The sequence below is a fragment of the Zingiber officinale genome, chromosome 2B (assembly GCF_018446385.1).
Source record: "Zingiber officinale cultivar Zhangliang chromosome 2B, Zo_v1.1, whole genome shotgun sequence".
Lineage (NCBI taxonomy): Eukaryota > Viridiplantae > Streptophyta > Magnoliopsida > Zingiberales > Zingiberaceae > Zingiber > Zingiber officinale.
The window spans coordinates 106,529,175-106,550,130 of NC_055989.1; the positions used below are offsets into that span (position 1 = coordinate 106,529,175).

Sequence of the window (20,956 nt, forward strand, 5' to 3'; positions counted from 1 at the left end):
AGTACGTCACAATTCATAACTATTACAATATGAGTAATTCATCTCATATTATAATAATTATAATTCAAATTTACTACAACATCAATATTATTTTTAATCAATATTATAATATAATAACTACCAAATTATAGTTATTGTTATTGCGCAATTATAATTATATGCAGTAATCTATGATTAAACAACCCGTCAATATTATGCTTTTATTATAACATATACAATTTATTTTTGATCATCATTATGTTGTAACAATTATGGTATAATAACAGTAATTATATAGTTATAGACCTGTAGGTACTATATACTATCATAGCTACTATAACTTTATATTAACTACATAATGATAGTTGCTACTATATTATCAAAAATAAAAATATTTTTTAAAAATAAAAATAGATTGAGATAGAAGAAGATGATAAGAGTGTCCTTTTAATTTTTACCCACATTTCAATTTCAAATATATATTAAATTATTTCATTCAAATTTTTATCAAAGATAAAATATCTTATCATAAAATCGATACCACTTAAATTAAAGTTACTCCTAGATCAAAATTATTATATAAAAAAATCTAAACTTGATTTAATTCACTTTAATAATATTAAAATAATTTTATGAAAATTACTTTATTATATATATAGCTAGTAGTTATTACCCATTATAAATTTTTATATAATATTTTAAAATAAAATTAATATGTATTAGTTTTGAATAAAGTTGTTATAATTTTTAGTCAAGATGAAAAATCAGAGACTTTTCTTTTAGATTTTTGCCCAAAATATAATTGAGTTAGATATAAAAAGAAAAAAAAAGAAAAATTCAAAATACTAATGATCAAGATGTTCTTATAATTACTCTTTTGATACTTTTTTATGGTATAATTTTTTTCTAAATTCTTATACAAATCTTATTTTTTTTATAAAAATAATTTTTATATAAAAAAATTGAAACTTAAAATTCTATAATAGTTAAAATACATGTAACGTAATTACCAATTAGCTCTTAATTACTTATGAAAAATATGACATCTTATGTGAGCGTCAAAATAGCAGATTTATTAGTCAACTTTTAAAATTAAAGATTTTAATACAAAGTAAAATTAGCTTCTATCTTCAAAATAAAAAATTCGTATCATTATTAACTTCTAAAATTCTAAATAAAATATTAATATTTTTTTTAAAATATAATATTTTATAATTTTATAATTAATTTGTTGGTAAAAGAGTTTACAACTTGTAGTTCGTACAAAAAAAATATATAGGGATAGTTTTCATCATTCTCAATTGTAAAGGACATAAATATTTGACAAACTTTCTAACTAGTATAAAATTATTTTTCTAAATCTAGGATTTTTTTTTTTTTACCATCATGCATGTTTAAAAATAAATATAAAAAATATGTTACTTTTATCATTTATTTATTTAATAATTTAGATAGCCAAACTTCAGTGTTCGGTTTACTTCTATAATTTAGTTAGTGTTTATGGTCGTCGGTTGGTTTAATTAAAAACTTTAGAATCAGCCGTTGTCAAAATTTAAACTGTCATCCTTATTTCTCAGATCATCAGATCAAGTACCAACAACAAAGATAGCTGAAAGTACATTAACCAACATCTTCAGATGACCTAATTTTGGGTCCAACGCAGGTCAAAGGAGACGAGCTTCCGGAACTTCTCCCACGTCTTCTCCCACACCACAGCCTCGTACACATTCACCTTTGCTCCAGGAACTCCCGCCTTAAGAACTATCCGGTAATTTATGCCTGCCACCACCTGAGTCTCCCCCTTGACCACGCTCACGAGTCTCAGCTGGCTCGTCGCCTCCTTGTTGTGCTCGTCGACGGCAAACTTGGCGATGTCAATGATGTGAGGGTCTTGGAGGTCCCCGATCGGCTTCCAACCGCCGGAAATAGCGCCGGCATTGCAGATGAAGAGGAGAAGAAGAGAAAAGAGAAGAAAGAGAGAAAAGGATTTCATCATTTATTTGATTTGAGTGGCAACAGTGGATAGTGTTGTACTCTTTTATAGGGGACGGTTGCGTGGGCAAGGGGTTAGTTGGATTGGGATTCAAGCTAAAACAAGTGTCGCCCACCGAATCGTTGACCCTTAATGCTCTTCCATATCCGATCCATATAATATTTTGTTATTATAACATTTTATTTTTTAATTGGATAGTATTTAATATTATAAAATATATTGGTAGAATATAAAAAATGTATTTTTTAAATCTATATTGAAAATTATTTAATGTTATTATACACCACTTTCCATCTCTTTTTACCAAAATTATTAAGTATTAAATTTCATGAAAAAAATACCAAATTTAAATATTTCTAAAATTTTAAATCAATAAAATAAAATGAATTGAATTGTTAAAAATAAAATATTGTCATGAGTTGACAATAGTGGCGCTATTTTGTAGCTTCTAGATGACGACTAAGAATAAATATATATTTTAGACTTAAAATTATAAATACATTACTATTTTGAAATTTTGTAAAAAAAAATGGCACTTCCCCAAACCACACTTGGATTTTAAAATTTTCCAAAAGACACACCTCGATTTCTTATTCTTATTTTTCAAAATGGGCACCTTCCCTTTTATATTATTGGATGTGAATTAATATTTGATATGATATGTTACAAGTAGATCTAATAGTAAGGTAGAAATTTAGATCAAGATAAGATAATAATTAAAGTCAATGTGAGATAATTATCAGGGTTAGAGTATAAATAGATAACTAAGTCGTCCTTATCAAGACTAACTCCTCACCTCTCAATGCTAATGCATTTAGTATAGAGCTGATCGATTTTAGAGCCCAGACTTAAGGGCCTTAATCCTCCGCACCTCAATTCCAAGACACATAGAATAAATTCAGTTGGCCCAAATGGCAGGTTGGGTTTACAGGACTGCTCCCTACCTCTCAACATATGCCAGGATGGCCCAAGGGTTGGTCAAGTTTACAGGGTGTAGTTCCCTATCTTACAGCACTAAGGCAACTCTCAGCATATGGTCAGTCGGCCCAAGCGCCGGTCGAGTTTATAGTGCAGAACTCCCTACCTCTTAGCGTATGCCCACACGACCCAAGGGCTAGTCTGGTTTACAGGGCATAACTCCCTATTTATCAGCATATGACAGGTTGGTCACAACGTCGGCCATGTTTACAAGGCTCAGCGCCCCCACATATATAAGGCAAATGTATATGGCAATTCTCAGTACAAACCTGGTCGGTCTAAAGAGTTGTCGTACTTAAGGGAGTTAGTTCCTCATTTCTATTGCTAGTCCCCCATCGTACAGTCGATCGACTATTAGGTAGATCAGACTGCCTTCAAGGGATAGCATTGTTAGGGAATCGTAATAACCCATCAAAGAATAACAACTACTTGTCAGAGAATATTCTGCTGCTATAACATATACGTGCTAGGTAACCTTCCTCAAAGAGTGGCTATACATCTTCCATTACCGACATTCTGATGGCATATTCTCTTAACTGCCTCATTGATGGCAAAGGTTATAAGAAGTGATTCATATACTGGTAATGGAAGATTCCTCAGAGGATGACTGCATATCTTTTAGACTGTACATATGTAACGCCCGCCCTTCATACCCTTACCTATCACGACAGATGTTACCCTTTCTTTATATCTAAATTTTGGCATTCTTACACATTATATACTGCTCAATTCATAGATCTACTCTAATTTGTTTCGACTGATAGGGCATGACCTGGAGCCAAGCGGAGCTGCACGGCCGTGTGAATCCATACGGTCGTGTCCCCTTGGGCGAGAGAGAGAGGTGCACCTTGGTTGAGAGTAGGACGTAGGGGGTCGTGTGATTCCATACGGTCATGACACGGGTCGTGTGGAGGTCGCACCCTGCTCTACAAAAGGGTTTGTTCTCCCCTTTGGGCAGACCCTAGAGCTCCCCTCTTCGTCACTCTAATTATTGTCAAACTAACAACTTCATCCTAGGCAATTAGTGATAATATTTCATGTAGAGCGAAAAGAGGAAATTACTTTAACACCAAGTTCCAACTTGTTCCGTACAATCACAAGTTCCCAATCTCCTTCCACTGTTCCGTCACACACACACACGAAACATTGCTCCTGCTGCCTCCTCCTACTCGAGCTTTCATTTTCCTTTATCTGCAGTATAAGGAAATGCAAATCTATAAGCGAATGCTTAGTAAGTACCATCTACTCACAAAACAAGCATTAAAACAAGAATAGGTTTTTCAAATCTGCTTGGGAAAAACACAAAACTTGCGTTGACAATAATTCACGCTAAAACGCATAATTCAGAAATATGTACATGACATGCATTTTTAAATAGATTTATCATGCAAAACATCAACTTAAGACTATGCTAGCAATGAGAACATGCAATGGAAATATAAGTCTTGTCATACTATAGAGTTTATCCTTGCTAAACTTCATAACTCAAATTCTCAAACTTAAGAAAGCTTCAACTAAGACAAACATCGCAGTTTGAAAACTTTATATTACATAACTAGTGAAAATAATAATAAATTTGCTTGGGCTCGATATTGTACTACTTTGCGTGCATCCTTAATGAGATTCGAGGTAGCTAATCTCTGCCCTATTAAGGTATTACTAGGCGATATAGGGGCGTAGGGTCGATCTAGGAGCCCACCCATGGACCTTGTGTCTAGTACATGCCACTTTAAAGTAAAATACTTTATTTTACATTTTGCTTTCTTATACTTGCACCTATTTGTCATTTAAACAAGCACTTTATATGCACTTAATCCCCCACACTTATAGGGAAGCACTTTAGGCATTTTGAATATGCTTCTTAGGCCCAAAATTATATGGGAAGCAATTCAAGATACTCTAAACATGCTCATAATCCCAAAACTTCTGAGGGCATCGTACATATCCCAAAACATGCTCTTATTCAAGAAAATAGGAAAGTTTCTTCTCTCTTTTCGGATTTGTGGCTTGAAGAAGTGTTAGATCTAGATGTAGATCTAAGAAAAAAATGAGCTCTAGAGGTGGGAAATTAGGATTTGATGAGGTGTAGTAGAGAGGAGAAAGCTTTTGGGAGAGAAGGAGATGGAAATAGGATTTTTTTGGAGGGGTGGGCAGCGCACACGGGCAGTGGCACTGCCATGTCTTATAGAGACGGTCGGGTTAGGTGGGACTCTACACGGCCGTGCCGATTGGCACGACCTCCTCTTTTCTCCCCTCGGCCAAGGTCGTATAGCCGTGCCAATTGGCACGGCCCAGTCCTCCCTCTTCTCTAGACATGTCTCACGATCGTGCCAATTGGCACGGCTTGAGCCTTCTCCTTCTCTAGCAATCTCGCACGGTCGTGCTGATTGGCATCGCCTGTGTCCTTCTTCTCTCTGCATAGGCCACACGGTCGTGTAAGGTTGCACGGCCCATGACCTTCATCCTTTTGCTGTCTTCGCACGGTCGTGTGGGATTACACGGCCGACTCCTTTAGGCTCACGGTGTCTCACCTTTCGCTCTTTCAGTTCCTCTGACGCCTCCATGCCCATGAAATGCTCACAGCCAGCTCGTGGAGGCTCTGCACATCCTGAAAATGAATACCCAAAAATAAAGAAATAATAAAAATAGTCAACTAAACTCACCAAAACTAGAACAACGAACTAGAATGAAAAAAACCCTTGGGTTGCCTCCCAAGAAGTGCTTGTTTTAGGTCTTTAGCTCGACCCCTTTTCAATTAATGTGGACTAAACCCGTGGAGGCACGGCTCTCCTCCTAGGGTTAATGCTCCAGCCTGCGCCTTTAGTTTTGCTCGTGTAGGACAAATGTATTTCTTATTGCTCGCTAGAGGAGAACTCTCATGGAAACTGCACTCCTTGACTTTGTGTATGTTGATCTTGCTAAAATTGTCCTAAGAAGAGGCGTTGCAGATGGAGGAATCAGATAAATCAAATTTAATCTTTTCTTTATCGATCTCCAAAGATAACTTATGACTTTTCATATCAATGATGGCTCCAGCTGTGGCAAGGAATGGTCCTCCAAGGATGATCGGTATCTTGGGATCTTCCTCCATATCCAAGATAATGAAGTCTGTGGGAACGATACATCCACCCACTTCTACTGGCACATCTTCCACTATTCACATTGGGTATCTACATGAATGATCAACTAATTATAGTGTCATAATGGTCAGTTTAATATTTTGGAGACTCATCTTCTTACATAAAGAGTACGGAAGTAGGCTAATGATGGCCCCCAAGTCGCAGAAAGCTCTCCGTATGAGTTCAGAACCAATTTTACACGGTATGGAGAAACTTCCTGGATCCTGAAGTTTTGGTGGAGAATTTGTCATAAGGAAAACGCTGCAATTCTCTGTTAATGCTACGGTCTTGAAATCGCCCTTCTACCTCCTGTTAGATAAAATACCCTTTAAGAACTTTACGAATTTCGGCATTTAGTGCAATGCATCTTTCAATGGTACTTCTACACAAATTTCCTTAATCTTCTTCAGGAATCAGTTGAACTCTTCATCCTTCTGAGAGGTCATCAGTTTCTGAGGGAAAGGAATCGTCTGACTCTATGGGGGAACTTGAAGAGTTCCTTCAACTTTTTTAATAACCTCCTCTCCATCCCTATTTTGAGTCTAATTGGGTATTAGGGAAGAGGGCTCTTTCTCTGAGTTAGGTTCCTTCTGAGTAATGATTTTGGGGTCTCCCACAGTACGTCAGCTCTTAAGCTCAATGCGGTTGCAATGTTCCACTGGGTTTATATCTAGCTTCCCTAGAAATGTTCCCTGTGCTCTTGAGATGGATTGGGCTATCTGGCTATCTTACATCTTTTGATGTTTCTCAAAATTTTCCATTCTTTGGATTAACAGCTTGATCTCATTCTTCATCTCTTTTTGCTCTGAGAGAGTTTCTTCAAGCATCTTTTCAATTCTGGACAATTGTGAAGGTTGATGTTGAAAAGTTTGTTGTCCAGATGAGTAGCCCTGCTGCCCAGGTGAGTATCTTTGTTGCCCAGGTTGATAGCTTTGTTTTGCTGGCCCTTGGTCCTGATTGTTCCGGTATGAGAAGTTTGGGTGATTCCTCCAACCTGGATTGTAAGTATTGGAGTACAGATTATTTTGCCTTTGATTATAGCTGACTATCGCATCACACTGCTCAAGTTGGTTTATCTGTGCTTGTATTGGCCCTAGGGGGCAAGTATCTTGAGCATGATCCATACTTCCGCAAGTTTCGCAAATACAAACTATCGCATTGGTCGTGTTGTTGTTGTTCCCCATGGCCTCAAACTTCTTGGTCAGAGCATCTAGCTTTGCAGACATGAGAGTGACTGCATATATATCGAATTTCCCTGACGCTTTTATTGGGTTCCCTGAGAAAGAACCACCAGATCTTTCCAATGCCCACTGATGGTGATTCTATGCCACATTCTCTATGATCTCTTCAGCTTCATCAAGGTTCTTGTTCATCAATGCTCCTCCTGTTGCAGAATCGAGGGATACCTTCGTGTGATAGTTGATTCCATTGTAGAAGGTGTGTAGAACCAACCATTTCTCAAGGCCATGATGGGGGCACTATCTTAGCATACTTTGAATCTGTCCCAGGCTTCAAATAATGATTCTGAGTCTACCTATTTGAAGCTTGCAATCAAATTCCTCATATGAGCAGTTTTGCTTGGTGGATAGAATTCGTCCAGGAATTTCTGCTCACACTGCTCCTAGGATGTAATGCTATTTACTGGAAGTGAATTTAGCCACTACTTGGCTCTGTCTTTCAAGGAGAATCTGAAGAGCAATAACCTTATTGATTCTGGAGGGACAACGTTCACTTTCATGGTGCCGCAGATCTCGTAGAAAAGCTCTAAGTGGTGGTTTGGATCTTCGTGCGGTCCTCCTCCAAATTGATTCTGCTGAACCATGTGACTTACTGCAGACTTGATTTCAAAGTTGTTAGCTTCGATTGGCAGTCGAGTTATGCTGGACCAGACCCCTCGTGCATAAGGTGCTGCATAATCCTTCAACAATTTATCAGTCATCTCTGAAGATTCTTGTGCTGCTTGAAATGCCTTCTGTAGGTTTCTTCTCCTCAGGAAAGTCCTATCAATCTCAGAATCGAACGATAGAAGCTGTCCTGAAAGATTAGCTCTTCGCATGCAAAAATAAAATATGAAATATAGTAAAGAAGAAGTGATGAAATAATATTTTTGTGTTTTTAATAAAAATACAGAAAATAAAGAAAAACAAGAATAAAATTATGTATCTCTAAATGCAAACTATTAGAAAAAGATAGAGGAAAAGAAAACAAAGTCTAGTCTAATCTAGTACGACTATCACCAATGTTATAAACGTAGTCCCCGGCAACGGCGCCAAAAACTTGTTACGCTTCCGCAAGTGCACAGATTCATCGTCAGTAATAAAGATTATCGATCCCACGAGGACTGGTTATAAGCACTAGTGATGGCACACTAAAAATTAGCTACACTATCGATGGTTGTAGGTAATTTAAGAAAAGAGATTAGAAAGCGGTGAATGAGAACTAGCAAGGAGAAGAAATCAACCTGGTTAATGAAGAGTTCTAGGAGTTCAGTTTCATTGTAGTGGTATTGATGTGTCACATACTATCCTATACTCATTGTCCATCAGCATGCATTTGTCGAAAGCTAAAGTAACTATCCTTAAGCACCAAACAAAGACGATCCCTATGAAATCCTGTTACGATTAACCCCTGTCACTAGGGCGCCTCGGTAGATCACAAGGACACGACTCTAATTGATGCTATCAAAGATAGAATTAAGAAGCTTAGTTTGGTCTCTTACTTCCTTGTTGAGGAGTTGCCTCTCCTTTCAAGGAAGTACCCTAGATGTCCGTGAATGGGTTACCCTTATCACTAGGGCCCCTCGGGTGTATGATCTAAGGTATTCCCTCTACGAGGTTGGCGATTCCTACATAATCAATCAACACGACAAAAATATCGAGTAGTCAAAACAAAGCAAGAGAAATCATCCAATGAATATAAGCGTAATATGAGTCTTACATCAAAACTAATTCACAATTACTTGTTGGACCCCACGGGTGTTTTGATGTGATCAACCAAGTTTGTTAGGTCCTACTTTGTGTTTGACCCCTGTGTTTGAGTGTGCAGGAACTTAGAAACGCAGGAAGTCGAGCGGAAGACGCAGCTAGCGAGAAGGACGGCACGGGAAGGGAGTCGACGGGCTCGGTGCGTCCGAAGGACGAGAGAGCTGCGGAAGAGTACACCGGTGGCCGAGAAGAACGTGTGCGGCGTTCGAGGGACGTTAAGCCGGGAGGAAGACTGCTCGAGGAGAAGGCCGAGAATTGGGTTCGGGTGAGCCCTATTTCGGTTGGCCAGAATCACCCAAAAGAACGGGACTTCGGAAGACGAAGCAAAGAAGCAAGCAAGCTGGAGAAAGCTGCCAGCCAGCTTGGAGGCGCCTCCATCAGGCTTAGAGGCGCCTCCAGCTTGAAGGCGCCTTCAATGCCTGTTGGAGGCGCCTCGGACCTGGCAGAAGTGAATGTTAGGCTTTTGGATAAAGTTTTATCCACTCTCTCGATGGAGGCGCCTTGGACCCCTATTGGAGGTGCCTCGGACATCCGAGATAGGATTTCCAGAGGCTATATAAAGGCCTCTGGAACTAGGAATTAGATATCAATTGTTCCATCAACTCTGTAATCAATTCCTAGTAATAGTTTTGAGTTATTAGAGTGTAAAAGACTTCTCCGCCTTCAGAGAAGGAGATTTTTCTAGTGCACGCTTTTCATCGCCTTGGATTAATAACCTTCTTGGTTGTAACCAAGTTAACTCCCGGTCTTCTCTGTCTTTATGTTTTGCTTTATTATTTTAATTCTTTTATTATTATTGCTATTTCTTGTACTTTCGAGTTGAAAAATCCGAGGAGGGTAGTTTTAATTTGTGCAGGCAATTCACCCCCCTCTTGCCGGCCTCCGTTGCACCAACAAGTGGTATCAGAGCCAGACCGCCTCAGAAGGACTAACCGCCGACTGAAGCACAACGATCAAGACGATGGCCGGAGCGAATATTCATCCCCCAAAGTTCGACGGAGGCTTCGCGACGTGGAAACACCGGATGGAGGTATTTTTTAAAACCGACTTCGATATTTTACTAACTATGAAATATGGTTTTGAAGTTCCTAAAGACAAAGAAGAGTATCAGTGGAGCAAGAAGGAGCAGGCTGAGTTTGTTGCCAACGGAAAGGTAGAATTCCACCTGCTGAGTGTACTGCCACCACAAGAGGTAAGTCGAATCGGAAGATACAACTCCGCGAAAGACCTCTGGGAAAAATTCCTGGAGCTTCACGAAGGTACCTCGGAAGCTAAGCTAGTGAGGCACGACATCCTCCGGACCCAGTTAACGAACCTTTGGATGAACAACGGCGAGAAGGTAGCGCAACTCCAAGCAAGAATCAAGGAGTTAATAACTCAACTAACCAATCTTGGAGAAGAAGTAACGAACCGGGACTCAATCCGGTACGTGCTCAACGCCTTCCCCAGAACTCCAGAGTGGGCCTCCTTAGTAGATGCATACTACATCTCTAAGGAATTCGAGGTAAGTACTTTAGAAAATTTGTTTTCTACTTTTGAACTTCATGAATCTCGAGTTGCAGAGCCCAATGGAGTAGAGAAGACTAGTCAGAACATCGCCTTAAAGGCAAAAACAAATGCTTCTGACTCTGATGCATCGATTGACGAAAACGAAGCTGCGTTAATGGTAAGACATTTTAATAAGTTTTTCAAATATAACAAATTTAGATCGCGGTCGAGTAAACGTCATCAAAAGACAAGGACAGTCTGTTGCTACAATTGCAACAAAGAAGGGCACATCAAGGATGACGGCCCAAAGTTAAAGAAAAAGGAGAAAGAGAAGGTAAAGATAAAATACAAGAAACCAGAATCCTCCAAGCACAAGAACCTGAAGGCCACTTGGTCAGATTCGTCATCCTCCGAGTCAGACCTCGAAAAATTCTCAGGATTAGCGCTAATGGCAAGCCATCAGTTGGAAGAAGAGTCAACCTCAGAAATGAGCATAGATGAAGGGGGAGGAACATTATAAGAGGAAAGCTGCAGTGAAGGGGGAGCATCACCAAGTCAGGTAAGTACGGTACGCGCTCTAACCCCTACTCAGTCGTTTAAATTTATCAAATCTCTTTCTAAAAATTTGTTTAAATTAGAAAAAGAAAATACTAAATTGAAAATGAAATTAGCAAAAACATGTTCACTTGAGATGTACGATAATCTAAAACCAGAAAATTAAAAATTAAAAATTGAAGTTGAAAAATTAAAAAATAATGCATATTTAAATAAATTTCCAAAATAAAAAATTAGAATTTATGGAAAATTGAATTGGTACATTAGAAACCATCAGGGTCAACTTAGATGAGTGTCCAAGAACTATGTACCCCCTAAATTATTGAATAATCCTGTAGGAAGGAACCTCTATTGGATTCCGAAATCTGTGCTAAATTAATTTATTTAATTAAGGCTTTCAAGAGAGAAAATTAAATAAAGAATTTCTTTATGAAGCTTTGTCTAAGGAAGTGGTTGTTGCTCCAATAACCAAGAAGGGCTAGTGTCTCGCCACGACCTGGAAGCTGAAATATTGAAATAAAATGTTTAATTAACTTTTTGAAAAAGTATTAAACTAGAATTAAATAATGCTTTGAAAGTTTTTTTTTAACATTTTTGAAAAATTCTAAAAAATTCAGTTTACATAGAAATTTTTTTCTAAAAATTAATTTTAACTTAGAAATTATTTTGAAAATTTTCATTCTGTTTAGAAAATTTTGGAAAATTCATCTTACTCAAAATTCTTCTAACTTAAAAATCTGCTAAATATTTTTAAATATCAAACTCTTACCCCGTTTTGCTGTGATCAAAGGGGGAGAGATTAGTACAAGTTTAGGGAGAGATAATTTTTTTTAAACTTTTATTTAGTTGCAATTTTACTTATTGCAAATTTATGCTTAAAATATTAGTTTAGTAATTCTCTTTAAAATTACTATTTGTCTATTTTTTTACCCTAACTTGAACTTGGGTTGATGCACATCAAAAAGGGAGAGATTGTTGGACCCTACGGGTGTTTTGATGTGATCAACCAAGTTGGTTAGGTCCTGCTTTATGTTTGACCCCTGTGTCTGAGTGTGCAGGAGCTTAGGAGCGCAGGAAGTCGAGCAGAAGATGCAGCTAGCGAGAAGGACGGCACGGAAAGGGAGCCGATGGGTTCGGTGCGTCCGAAGGACGAGAGAGCTGCGGAAGAGTACACCGGTGGCCGAGAAGAACGTGTGCGGCGTTCGAGGGACGTTAAGCCGGGAGGAAGACTGCTCGAGGAGAAGGCCGAGAATTGGGTTCGGGTGAGCCCTATTTCGGTTGGCCGGAATCACCCAAAAGTACGGGACTTCGGAAGACGAAGCAAAGAAGCAAGCAAGTTGGAGAAAGCTGCCAGCCAGCTTGGAGGCGCCTCCAGCTTGAAGGCGCCTTCAATGCTTGTTGGAGGCGCCTCGGACCTGGCAGAAGTGAACGTTGGGCTTTTGGATAAAGTTTTATCCACTCTCTCGATGGAGGCACCTTGGACCCCTATTGGAGGCGCCTCGGACATTCGAGATAGGATTTCCAGAGGCTATATAAAGGCCTCTGGAACTAGGAATTAGATATCAATTGTTCCATCAACTCTGTAATCAATTCCTAGCAATAGTTCTGAGCTGTTAGAGTGTAAAAGGCTTCTCCGCATTCAGAGAAGAAGATTTTTCTAGTGCACACTTTTCATCGCCCTGGATTAACAACCTTCTTGGTTGAAACCAAGTTAACTCCCGGTTTTCTCTATCTTTCTGTTTTTCTTTATTATTTTAATTCTTTTATTATTATTGCTATTGCTTGTACTTTCGAGTTGAAAAATCCGATGAGGGTAGTTTTAATTTGTGCAGACAATTCACTCCCCTCTTGTCGGCCTCCGCTGCACCAACATTACTCCCTCATCCTAGAACAAGGACTCTATTCCATAGACGTCGGAGAAAAATCTGAAGACATGATATATATAAACATACAAATTCTCAACACGAAGAGAGAAAGAAGAAGTATGCTTATCCAATGACGACGAGTGATCTTCGGATCTAATCCTTTGCTTCTGAAGTTGATGTGGTGATAAAAGATCGCTGGATCAATGTCCTGGACGGCGTAGAATGGCATCAGAGTGATTTTCCTCTTGACGTCTCGCCTCCTGGCTCTCCTCCCTCGAAAAAAGGGTTAAAACCCCTTTTATAGGCTAGGGCGCGGCGCAGCGGCACAACCGTGCAAGGATGGCACGGTCGTGTCCTTTCTTGGCTCTGGGTGTGTTGCACGGCCGTACCAATTGACACGACCATGTGATGTTGGGACTCAGCTCTGGGGACACGACCGTGCAGGGTTGCACGGTCGTGTGATGCTTGGTCTCGGTCATGGGGGGCACGGTCGTGCAAGTATGCACGGCCATACTCAGCTCTACCTCTGGGTTGGTCGCACGGTCGTGCAAGGGTTGCACAGCCGTGCACTTCTCCTCTTCTGTTTGGCCACACGGCCATGCAAGGTTTGCACGGCCGTGTTCTCTGGCTCACTCCGGTACGTCGACAAACGTTGTTTTCGCTCTGAAAGTTGTCCCTGTCAACACAAAACCAAACAAAGAGCAGATATCCATACAAAAGAGTATATATGATGAGTACATGATAAAAGAGACGATCATACAAAGAATATGCACGTATAAAGCAAGTGAATATGTGTAAAAATATGCATAAACTATCATAATATTTACGCACATCACCCATCTAGGGTGTAGAGAATATACTCCTAGAAACCCAAAACCTATTGGTGCTCCTTGGATATTCAAGATATTCACTAGGGATAACCTCCCTTGATACCTTTCTAATGACTTTATTAGGCTTCTTAGAAGCCTTGGTCATTTTCTCTAGGGATAGCTTCCCTTGTAATCTTCTTTGTGACTTTCTTAGACTTCTTAGAAGTTTTAGTCACATTTGTCATTGCAAAAATACTCCTAGGATAACTTCCCTTGTATCTTTTGTTGGTTGCTACTCGGAAAACCTATAGGTTCCACTGTATAAAAATTTTGTACAAAGGTCTGAACCTTTTCCTAGCTACCATGTGTTCTTTTAAATTAAATTTTGGATCGCCTGCCGAACTTAACACGTTTGATCCAAAACTTAATCTATTTGTTCTTTTAGGTTTTAACTTGGATCTCCTGCGGAACTTAACACGTTCGACCCAAGTCTCCTTAAGTTATTAATTCCATTAAATATTAATTTCCATAATTGGTTCCCAGTACTGACGTGGCGAGACACATGGCCTTCTTGGATATGGGAGCAACCACCACCGACTAGACAAAACCTTTTATAGAAAGCTAATATTTAATTTCCTAAAATAACTTTAGGTTAACCAAAGAGAACAATCAAATCACAAGGAAAAGAAAAAATAAAAGAACACAACATCGAAAAACATATTCAAAATTCTAGAACGTAAGCCTCTTGTATTTGGTATTATTTCCATAAATAACTAGCATGATGCGGAAAGAAAAATTACTAGTTATACCTTGTAGAAAAACCTCTTGATCTTCTACCGTATTCCTCTTCTAACCTCGGACATTGTGTGGGCAACGATCTTCCGAGATGAGAAACCACCAAGCACCTTCTTCTCCTCCTAGCTAGGTTTGGCCAAAACAAGAAAGCTTCACCAAGGAAGAAGAAAAACACCAACCAAGCTCTAAGAGATGCAAGCTTCCTCTCCTTCTTCTTCTTCTTCTCCAAGTAGTATCCGGCCTCCACAAGAGCTCCAAGCAATAGAGAGTTTCGGCCACCACAAAGAGGAAGAAGAGAAGAGATGATGGCCGGCCACAACACCAAGGAAAAGAGGGAGAGAAAATAATAGAGGTTGTGTCTCATGAAGGCACCCTCACCCCTTCTTTTATATTCCTTGGCCTAGGCAAATTAGGAAATTTAATTACAATAAAATTTCCTCAATTTTCCTTGACATGAATTAATTGAGAAAAATAAAATAAAATTTCCCAATCAACCTTGTGATGGCCGGCCACAATCAAAAGAGCAATTTAGGAGAGTTTCAATCAACAAATTAAAACTTCCTAATTTGTTTCCGGAAATTTTAAAATAAAATTTCTCTTTAAAAATCTCTTCATGGTTGATAAAAGGAAATTTCTATAATTTTAATTTTATAACATGTGAATAATTTTTAAAGAGAAAAATAAAATATCTCACCAATCTACAAATAAGGAAAGAGATTTAATATCTTTCTTTAATCTTTTGTAGATCTTTTATAAGAGAGATATTTTAATTTTAATTCTCTTTAATAAATTATTTCTTACACATAATAAAAATTAAAATTAAAATTCCTTTTTAATTTAATTTGGCCGGCCCCCACTAGCTTGGGTTCAAGCTAGGGCCGGCCACCCAAATTCATACCTAGGCCGGCCCTAGCTTGTTTCCCAAGCTAGCTTGGCCGACCCCTATTGAGTGGGTATAGAAGGTGGGTATAGGTGGGTATAGAACTCTACAAATAAGAGGCTACGATAGGGACCGAGAGGAGGAATTGGTTTTGGTCTCCCGATAAAATTAAGCATCCCGTGTTCGCCCCGAACACACAACTTAATTTTATCAATGATAATTCATTCCACTAGAGAACTATCATTGAACTACCGCACCAATCCCAAATTACATTTTTGGGCTCCTTCTTATTATGAGTGTGTTAGTCTCCCTGTGTTTAAGATATCGAATGTCCACTAATTAAGTGAGTTACTAACAACTCATTTAATTAATATCTAAGTCCAAGAGTAGTACCACTCAACCTTATTATCATGTCGGACTAAGTCCACCTGCAGGGTTTAACATGACAATCTTTATGAGCTCCTCTTGAGGACATTATCAACCTAGTATCTCTAGGACACAGTTTCCTTCTATAATCAACAACACACACTATAAGTGATACCATTTCCCAACTTATCGGGTTTATTGATTCATCGAACTAAATCTCACCTATTGATAAATTAAAGAAATAAATATCAAACATATGTGCTTGTTATTATATTAGGATTAAGAGCACACACTTCCATAATAACTGAGGTCTTTGTTCCTTTATAAAGTCAGTATAAAAGAAACGACCTCTAATGGTCCTACTCAATACACTCTGAGTGTACTAGTGTAATTATATAGTCAAGATAAACTAATACCTAATTACACTACGACCTTCTAATGGTTTGTTCCTTTCCATTTTAGTCGTGAGCTACTGTTTATAATTTATAAGGTATTGATAACATCATCTTCTGCATGTGACACCACATACTATGTTATCTACAATATAAATTATATGAACAACTACAAACAAATGTAGACAATTTGACCAAATGTGATTCTTTATTCATAATGAATGTTTACAAAGCTTAGACTTTCAGTATACACTCCAACATCTTTGATTTGACTCCTAAACCTAGGTTTGGTTCCATAGTTATATGGAATCCTATGGTATGAAGGAACATCCTTCTTAGTCTTAGGTTTGTATCCCAAACCTTTATGGTCATTGGATGACTTTTAGTTTCCTATGTCTAGATTTTTGTTCTTGGACCCTTATTTTTCATTCATTATTTTTCTAAGGGTCCTCTCTATTTTATCAAGTCTTGATCTCAAGACTTGATTTTCTTTCCATAATTTCTCAATCTTAGATTTTTCACTAAAGCCTTGATTTTTCCTTTTCTTAGGCATATATCTAAAATCCTTAGAGTTATTGTCTAATTTGTTATCTATCTTTTTAGCCTTAGGTTGAGTGGTTTTGGCATGAAGAGCTACATGTTTTTCCTTAATATTATCATGCTTCCTATTTTTATGGTAAATAGCATTAAAATGATATAAACTAGAATTAGCATGCTCTTTACCATTTCTAAGAGAAATTGTATCAATAAATTTTACCTTGGGTTTGCTCTTAAGAGCTCCTCCTTGACTTGTGCTTCCTCTTTTGGGCTTGACCGACTTCTTTCCCTTTGGACATTGACTTCGATAATATCCATTTTGCTTGCAAAAAAACACACAATATGTTCCTTGCTCTTCTTTATTTTGGGGGCAGTGTCCTTGGGCTTCTCCTTGCCCTTTAGTGTCGATTGACTCTTTTTCTTGGTAAACTTTGGGCATTTGCTCTTATAGTACCCTTTTTCCCTACACTCAAAACATATAATATGATTTTTATTTTTAATTGAACTTGTTATACCTTCACATGTAGGGATGGTACTTAATCCTCCATTTGATTTTTCTTGATTTGTGGAGGTGGTACCATCTTCTTCTTTTTCACTTGACCCAGAAGTAGAAGCCTCTCCTTCTTCTTGGTCGGGTGTCAATGAATGTCGCTCCCCCTCAATCCTAGAGGTGGAGGCTTCTTCATCTTCATCCTCTTGCCCATTGAACAAAGAGTATGCTCCCTCTTTGCCCTTTTTGTTGTACTCCATTGAGGATGAAGCTTCTTGGACTTCTTCTTCCGATGTTGAGCATCTCTCAACCTGGGAGTCCTCCTTCTCTTGGTCTTGCTCCAATGAGTTGCCCTCTTTTGATTTCTCTTGAGTTGGTACAGTAGAGGGTTCTTCATGAAGCTTGGCCAATTTGCTCCAAAGTTCATTTGCATCCTTGTATTCTCTAATTTGAGTCAAAAAAATATTGCTAGGCAATAAATTAACCAATAGCTTGGTCACTTTATCATTTGCCTTGCTCCTTTGAATTTGCTCCTTGCTCCATTTTCTTTTCTTGAGAATTTTACCTTTTTAATCTTTTAGAGCTTCAAAGTCTTTCATGAGAGCAAACCATTGCTCTATCTCCATCATCAAAAAATTTTCGATTCTTGATTTCCAAAAATCGAAGCTCGTCATTGTGAATGGTGGAGGCACCCTTGTGTCGAATCCGAGTCCATCTCGAAATTCTATCTTGAAGTTGAGCTTTTGATGAAGTCTTTGACTTGATGAAATTGCTTCAACTTCTTCACCCTCTAGCTTCTTGCCCCCAGCGATGATTCCGATGAAGAGCGACTTTGCTCTGATACCACTTATTAAGGTCGATTTGTGGTAGTGGGGGGTGAATAGCTCGTCGCGTGCTCGTCGTTGCTTGCTTCGTGATGATGTGCAGCAGAAAAGAACTTGAAGCAAACACTCACAACGCTAACACAAGGGATTTACTTGGTATCCACCTCAAGAAGAGGTGACTAATCCAAGGATTCACACATGACACTCACTCCACTAATAAAAACACTCTTTCTCAGTAACTACTGGAGGTGGAGAAACCTCGTACAACACTCACACACTAAATACAACACACGCAAGAAGAAAAATACAAGAATACAAAGAAAAACCTTACTCTTGCTCACTTGTTGCTTGTTGATGCCTCTTGAATCTTGGAAGTACACCTACACTTGTCTCCAAGAGCCTCAAAGAACTAGTGGTGAATGTTGTGGAAGAGCACATGAAGATCGGGAAGAAAGGTTGCAGTGTTTGAACGCTTCCTCGCCTTTATATCTGTGCTTCTAAAGCTTCCAATCGATTGGGGTTCCTCCCAAACGATTTCCACGTCAAATCTCAGCAATCTTGGTCGTCCAAAATATGCATCCTGCACAACGGTCGTATCCCAATCAATCGACTGATCGATTGGGAAGGCTTGAATCAATAGGTCGATCGATTCAGATCGCCTCTGTGCTCTCTGGATGAAGGCTTGAATCGATCGACCGATCGATTCAAGCTTCCTCGCGATCGCATGAGAAAACCAGTTACCAATCGATTGATCGATTGATTGGCGGTGTCCAATCGATCGGATGATCGATTGGGAATACTTCTATGTGTGAGATATAATATCCCAATCGATCGGCCGATCGATTGGGTTGTTGTTTATCACATCACTCTCCCAATCGATTGGCTAATTGATTGGGCTTCGGTTCAATCGATCAACTGATTGATTGATATCCCCTTGACTTACCTGACTCAAGTCCAAGGTCCCGAAACCCAACTTCCGGTCAACCGTGATCTATTGGGACTCCTCGTGCCTAGTATTCGGTCAACCTTTACCTGTTGGGACTTCTTCACCAAGTGTTCGGTCAACCCTTTGACCCACTTGGACTTTTTTCCTCATGCCAAGTGTTCGGTCAACCTTGACCCACTTGGACTTATTGGCTCGCGCCAAGTGTCCGGTCACCCTTAACCCATCTGGATTTTCTCGTGCCAAGTATCCGGTCAATCTTTTGACTTACTTGGACTTCCCAATACCAGATGTCCGGTCAATCTTGACCCACCTGGATCTCCACGTGCATGGCTTCACTCACCAGGTCTTTCCATCTGCCTAGCTTCACTCACTAGGACTTTCTATCTATCTGGCTTCACTCACCAGGACTTTCACCTAACTTCACTCACTAGGGTTTTCACTTGGCTTCACTCACCAGGATTTTTCCACTGCACAGCTTCACTCACCAGGACTTTCACCTACCTAGCTTCACTCACAAGGTCTTTCATCTAACTTCACTTATCAGGATTTTCCTTTGCCTAACCTCCAATTAGGACTTTCCCAGTCAAGTATCCAGTCAACCTTGACCTACTTGACTCTTCTTCATATCTAACTGATCAGTGCTTGACCAGAGGGGAATTGTATCAATAATCTTCTCAATCGAACGATTGCCTCTGTAATCTCCATGTATTGTCAAATATCGAAACTCAAACATTAAGACTCAAGCTTGAGTCAACCAGGTCAACCTTGACCTAGGGATATTGCACCAATAGAAGCTTCTTTGCCGCCAACCCTAAACTTTGTTAGGATCGGTTGAGCTAGAGGGGGGGTGAATGACTCACTTCGTTTTCTTGACAAAATTGATCTTTCGCAGCGGACACTTGAAGGCAATGTTAACTCTTGTATTTACTTGGTATCCACCTCCTCAAGGAGGTGACTAGTCCAAGGATCCACACCACCGTCACCCTTTCCACTATCAAACTTCTCCTTCTCGGACTAACACCGAAGGTGGAGAAACCTTACAAGACTTACAAGCCTCCCTCTCCAAGAGAAAAGATCACACTCACAACAATGAGGAAGAAAAGAAAGATTACAAACTTGAAATGCTTCTTCCTTGTGACGTGAATCTTGAAAACGTGCGGAGATGAAAAGCTTGATCTTCAATTCCTGAAGAGATCTTGAGCACTTCAAAGATTGATCACACTAGAGCAATAGAATAGTAGTTTTCTCAAGGATGATCCGTTTCTTTTTCTTCTAGCTCTTTTAAATGACGTGAAAACTAGTCGTTTCTCACATAACCGTCGCCGTGAATCGATTAGGATTATATCTGAATCGATTCACAAGTATCCGTTGGAAGTCATCGCGTCAAGATCAACGACGTAGATTACTTCACTTGAACTTGAATCGATTGGTGTAGTGCTTGAATCAATTCAGACACACGCTCGTGAAATCCAAAATCACAGTGCCTCTGTGAATCGATCGGTCGATCGATTGAGTAACTTCAATCGATCGGTTGATCGATCCAGAAGCACTCTATGCTTCGCGTAGAAACTTCCCGATTGATCGGCCGATCGATTGGCTTCCTTCCAATCAATCGACTGATCGATTCAAAGGCATTCTGCCTCACGACCATATCTAAATCGATTTACCAATCGATTTTTGCTAAGTGAGCTTAACACGCATCCAACCTTCTGACTTGCAAGAACTTCTCTCGCCAATAATCCGGTCCTCAACCTTCTTGGACTTCTCTTGCCTTGCATCCGATTTTCTGACCTGCAAGGGCTCCTTTGCCAAGAATCCGGTCCTCGACCTTCTTGGACTTCTCTTGCATCCGGTCTTCCGACCTACAAGAAACTTCTCCTGCAAACTCACAATGCATGTTAGATTCACCGTATTAACCTAAACTTAAACAATTGTCAACACATTGAAACTTCCAGG

General features: G+C 39.2%; 1 protein-coding gene and 1 pseudogene across 1 annotated transcript; one reads left to right on the forward strand and one right to left on the reverse strand.

Annotated features, from left to right (window-relative positions):
• Positions 1-1,621: 1,621 nt before the first annotated feature.
• Positions 1,622-1,972, reverse strand: LOC122048538 (cysteine proteinase inhibitor 1-like). Its single transcript, XM_042610093.1, has one exon. The coding sequence runs from the start codon at positions 1,970-1,972 to the stop codon at positions 1,622-1,624; it is 351 nt and encodes a 116-aa protein (XP_042466027.1).
• A 5,558-nt stretch (positions 1,973-7,530) lies between these two features.
• Positions 7,531-7,601, forward strand: LOC122049972 (annotated as a pseudogene).
• The last annotated feature ends 13,355 nt before the right edge of the window (positions 7,602-20,956 follow it).